General features: G+C 40.2%; 1 protein-coding gene across 1 annotated transcript; it reads right to left on the minus strand.

The window, feature by feature from the left end:
- Nucleotides 1-217: 217 nt before the first annotated feature.
- On the minus strand, nucleotides 218-706 carry LOC149262700 (uncharacterized). Its single transcript, XM_089381458.1, has one exon. It carries the CDS (start codon nucleotides 704-706, stop codon nucleotides 218-220), a length of 489 nt encoding a protein of 162 aa, XP_089237584.1.
- Nucleotides 707-4,339: the final 3,633 nt, after the last annotated feature.

Raw genomic sequence — 4,339 nt, forward strand, 5'->3', positions numbered from 1 at the left:
ATAGCAGGGGTTTTAATATTTTGGCTATCAGAGTGGCTATTATTTTGTATATTACATTACACAAGGCAATTGGGCGGAAACCCTGGGCATTTTCAGAGTTAGCACTTTTAGGGATCAGTGTAAAAAAAGTCGAGTTTATAGCAGGCCATACCTTTTGTTTCATGCGGGATTCTTCTACCACCTCCAGGATCTCCTTCCCCAGAAAATGCCATCCTGCTTAATAAAAATCCTCCGTGTACCCATCAGGTCCTGGTGCTTTTCCTTTATTCATACTCTTCATGATTCCTTCCACTTCCTCAAGCGTTGTTTCTCTCATCAGGCCCTTGTTCTGCTCTTCTGTTACTATTTTAGGGATTTCGTTACATATGCGTTCTATAGCTGCTGTACGGTCCTTTTGAGGTTCTGTCAGTATTTCTTTGTGGTGTTCAACCAGTACTTTCTCAATTCCTTCTTGTTCTATTATCCTTTTTCCTTCTTCATTTTTAATGGAGAAAATCCTATTCTTTTGTCTATGATGTATCATAGCTTGGTGAAAGAACTTGGTGTTTCTTTCTCCTTCCCGTAACCAGTTGACCTTGGCTTTCTGTTTCCACAGGATCTCCTCCTGTTTCCTCCGCTCTTCTAGTTGACTTATTATAACTCCTTCTTCTTTACATCTTTCCTCCGTTCGTCCTTCTGTAATTATTCTTTGTTGTATTTCTTCCATTTCTTTTTCTAGTTTATTTTTCTCCTCCAGTATATTTCCAAATTCTTCTTTATTCCATTTCTTTATCTTCCCTTTCAGCTCTTCGAGCTTTAATTGGAAGGTGTGCATCTTCCCTTTTCCTTTTAGTGTACTTTGAGTCCACCATTCCTCTGTTTTTTGTAAGAATTGAGGGTTCCTGAGCCAAAAGGCCTCAAACCTGAATGGTTTTTTACCTAAATTTTTCTTGATATCTATTTCTAGCCTGATCGGCCAATGATCAGAGCCTATTGTGGCCATTATTTTTTCTTCCACAAAAACATCCCGGTTCATAACTTGTTCTGATAGAAGGAACCTGTCTAATCTAGAGGCGATTTGACTTCTCCCCCCTCTTCGATTGTTCCATGTATAAATACCATTAATTGTTGGTATATCCACCAGCCTCTATTCTGTAATCATCTCTGTAAATGCGTCCATATTCTGATTTGGTCTTCTTATGCCACCCTTCTTTTCATCTGCAGTTATGATCATATTAAAATCTCCTCCTACTATCCAGGGGGTACCAGGGAATATCCTTCTAGCAGCTTGCACGTTCTTGAGAAAATTTTCTCGTTCTCTTGGTATATGTGGTCCATAGACTCCTGAAATGAGGATCCTCTCCGCTGATCCTACTATTCTGAACAGCCCAGTGAGTATTCTGGGAAGGCTTATCCAGTTTTCAAATATTATCTCCTCTGGATTCCATATGATTGTTAGGCCTCCTGCTGTACCACTCGCATCTTGGCCCATTACCTCATATTGCATTCTTAGTTTTTTAATTATTCCTTCCAGTTGTTGCGATCTAATTTCCGTTTCTTGGATTATCATGATACCGGGTTTGTCTTTCTGCAGTCTCTCTTTTAGATACCTCTGCTTTCCCTTACTGTTGAGGCCCCTAATATTCCAACATGTGACTATCATTTAAAACTTCTTTGATGGTTGTTGGAAAACCTCTGATAGGGGTATAACCCTACCTGAGTTGACCAGGATTTCTCCTACTACTTGTATAGTCTCATTTAGCGTTCTTCTACCTCTCTTTCTGCCCCCCTTTCTAGTATTGTCCATTCCCAGGTTGTGGCTTGGTTGTGCTCCTGTTTGGTCTGTTTGGTTTTCCACGGTGCTGCCTTTCTTCTCCTTGTAATTTTGGAAAGTTTCTTTATATAATTGTTTCTAGGTTTCCGGGATAGATCTCTCATCTAGATTTTTCCATTCCTATAGCAGCTTTCTCATGATTCTTTCCTCCTCATTCTCACTGCCCTTTTGTGATTCTATCCCTGTCTGGGCTTGCTCTAATGTTATCTCCAAGCTTTCCCCTACCCCTTCTTCGGCCTCTCTGATGTGATCTATGTCTTTATCCTTTGTCTCTTTAATAATTTCCATTGGCTCATTCTCATTATCATCTTCTTCAATCGTTTTTCCTACATTCTCTTCTTCATCCTCCTATAGGGCCTGGAATTTGTTTTGACTTTCAACTATTACAGGTTTCTCTTGTTGTTGTATCTTTATTCCTTCCTTGCCTGATTTTTTCCTCCTATGGAACTCCTGGATTCCCAAGTCCCCAACGTCTTCTCTCTCTGCTCTCCTTTGTTCTTCTCGTTTTCTTGATATTTCCTCTTCTTTGTTTAAAGGGCACTGCTTGTAAAGATGCCCGTATTCATGGCACCTTCTGCACCTGAAGGGTATGTGTTCATAATCCATTGGTTGCTGCCATATCTCATCATGGTATTCTAGCTCTATATATTCAGGCAGTGGCTTTGCTATATTCATATAGACGCATATCCTTGCATAAGATGTGTACTTCCCTCTCTTTGTTAACTCAACTACTTTGATGAAATTCCCTATTGTATTACCAATCCCTTCCAGAATGTCCGGATCCCAGAATTCCACTGGTAGGCCAAATAATCTGACACAGATGGGTGCTGCTAGCATTTTCTCATTGTCTGGGATATATCTTTCTTCCTAATGTCTCATGAACAGGCCGGCATTATTCATAAAGTATGGTTCTTCTTCAAATGTTCTTTCCTTATCTTCCAGGTTTGCAAATATTACTGTGAAAAATCCTTTCGCTCCTAATTTTAGATCTATATGCCCTTTCGGCTTCCATCTTTGTTGCATCCATTTTACTAGGTCCTTTTATGATGGCCAAAACCCTACAAACTTGCATATCAAGGCATGATCTCTCATATAGCATTTATAATCTTCGAGTTTGTTATTGGGTATTACATACCTTGGTTTCTTCTGTGCCCTTGGTAGGCATCGGCCTCCTGTCTTAGTTTGCCACTCGTTCCCTAGTATTGGCGCATCTTTGTTACTCTCCTTTGAGTTTCTCTCCATTTTGCTCCCGCTTGCTTCGCCTGCCGTTATATTTTTGTAGGAGGGGATCTCTCCCCTCCCCTGTCTACTTTCCATGGCTTCCTGCAGCTCTGTCTGGTGTTTTTTATCCTCTTCCTCGTGTTCTAGATTTGTAGATCGTATTTGCTTGCAGCAGAATTACCCTGTTGCTTTTCCACGCGGTTATCTCCCGTTCTCTTCAGTTTCTGTAAAACCCTAAGATGTCAAACCCTTGCCCTACCTTCCTTGCGTAATGCTCCGCACTCCATAAGTTTGGGTATCATCTTTAAGCTCAATTTTTCAAAAAAAAATGCTATTTTTCTTTTTTATCATTTCTCTTTTTCTCCTTTTTTTTTGAAATACACACAGGTCACCTCAAAATAGACTTTCAACCTATCTGCCTGCCCTAGGCACCTCAAGGGAGGTTTTCACCAAGGGATCTTTTTATTTTCCTTTTATTTCACTCTTGGGTTGCCTCAAGGAGGTTTTCAACCCAAACTTTAGCCTCACGTGCCTTGTAGAGGTTTTCACCTAAGTCCCTTGTTGTTTTTTCTTTTTTTTCATTTAAAAAAAAATATAAGTCTTCAAGAATTTAGCGATGTGGAAGCTGAGACACTTCCAAGCACATTCACTTCCTTACTGATGGTACTCATGAACTCTTCCCTTGAAATAGGTATTTTATAGGCTTTCAATCTATATCCACTGACTAGCAAGGGGATACCTTCTTCATTAATGGCCCTTACTTGCACAGACCCATTGTCATGGCACTTCACTATCAAATATGGGCCCAGCCACCTGGTCATCGATTTTCCTTTGAAGTCATTGAACCAGGATTCATATATCAGATCCCAATCACCTTCTTGAAAAAATTTGTCTTCGATTTTTTTGTCATGCCAAAAATTTCTTTGTACTTGAGTCACATCTGTGTGTAGGAGGGTCTGCATCTTGAATTCATCTCAACCATTGAGCTAGAGTAGCCTCTCTTGTTGTGCCCTTGCAACATCCAAATCCAACTGTGCTTCCATTCTCAAAGTGTTTTACTCAAACTCAATTTAGAGCATAGCCTTCTTCCCATAGACCAAATCATAAGGGGTAAGCCAGTGGTTGTCTTCCAAGTTGTATTATAGGCCCTAGTGGCCTCCACTAGTCGATCAGCCCAATATTTTTTCTTGTTTCTCATAACCTTTGTGAGAATTCCTTCCAATGCTTTCTTTGTAACCTCTACTTGTCCATTGGCCTGAGGATGGTAAGAATTTTACTTCTTGTGCTTGATCTTATGCTGACTCA

This window comes from Pinus tabuliformis, chromosome 6 (assembly GCF_031772625.1).
Source record: "Pinus tabuliformis cultivar Carrire ecotype Pingquan chromosome 6, CPIR1, whole genome shotgun sequence".
Lineage (NCBI taxonomy): Eukaryota > Viridiplantae > Streptophyta > Pinopsida > Pinales > Pinaceae > Pinus > Pinus tabuliformis.

What these genes read in the sequence shown, in the direction of transcription:
- LOC149262700 (XM_089381458.1), bottom strand. Translation starts at nt 706, where the DNA reads ATGGAAGAAATACAACAAAGAATAATTACAGAAGGACGAACGGAGGAA.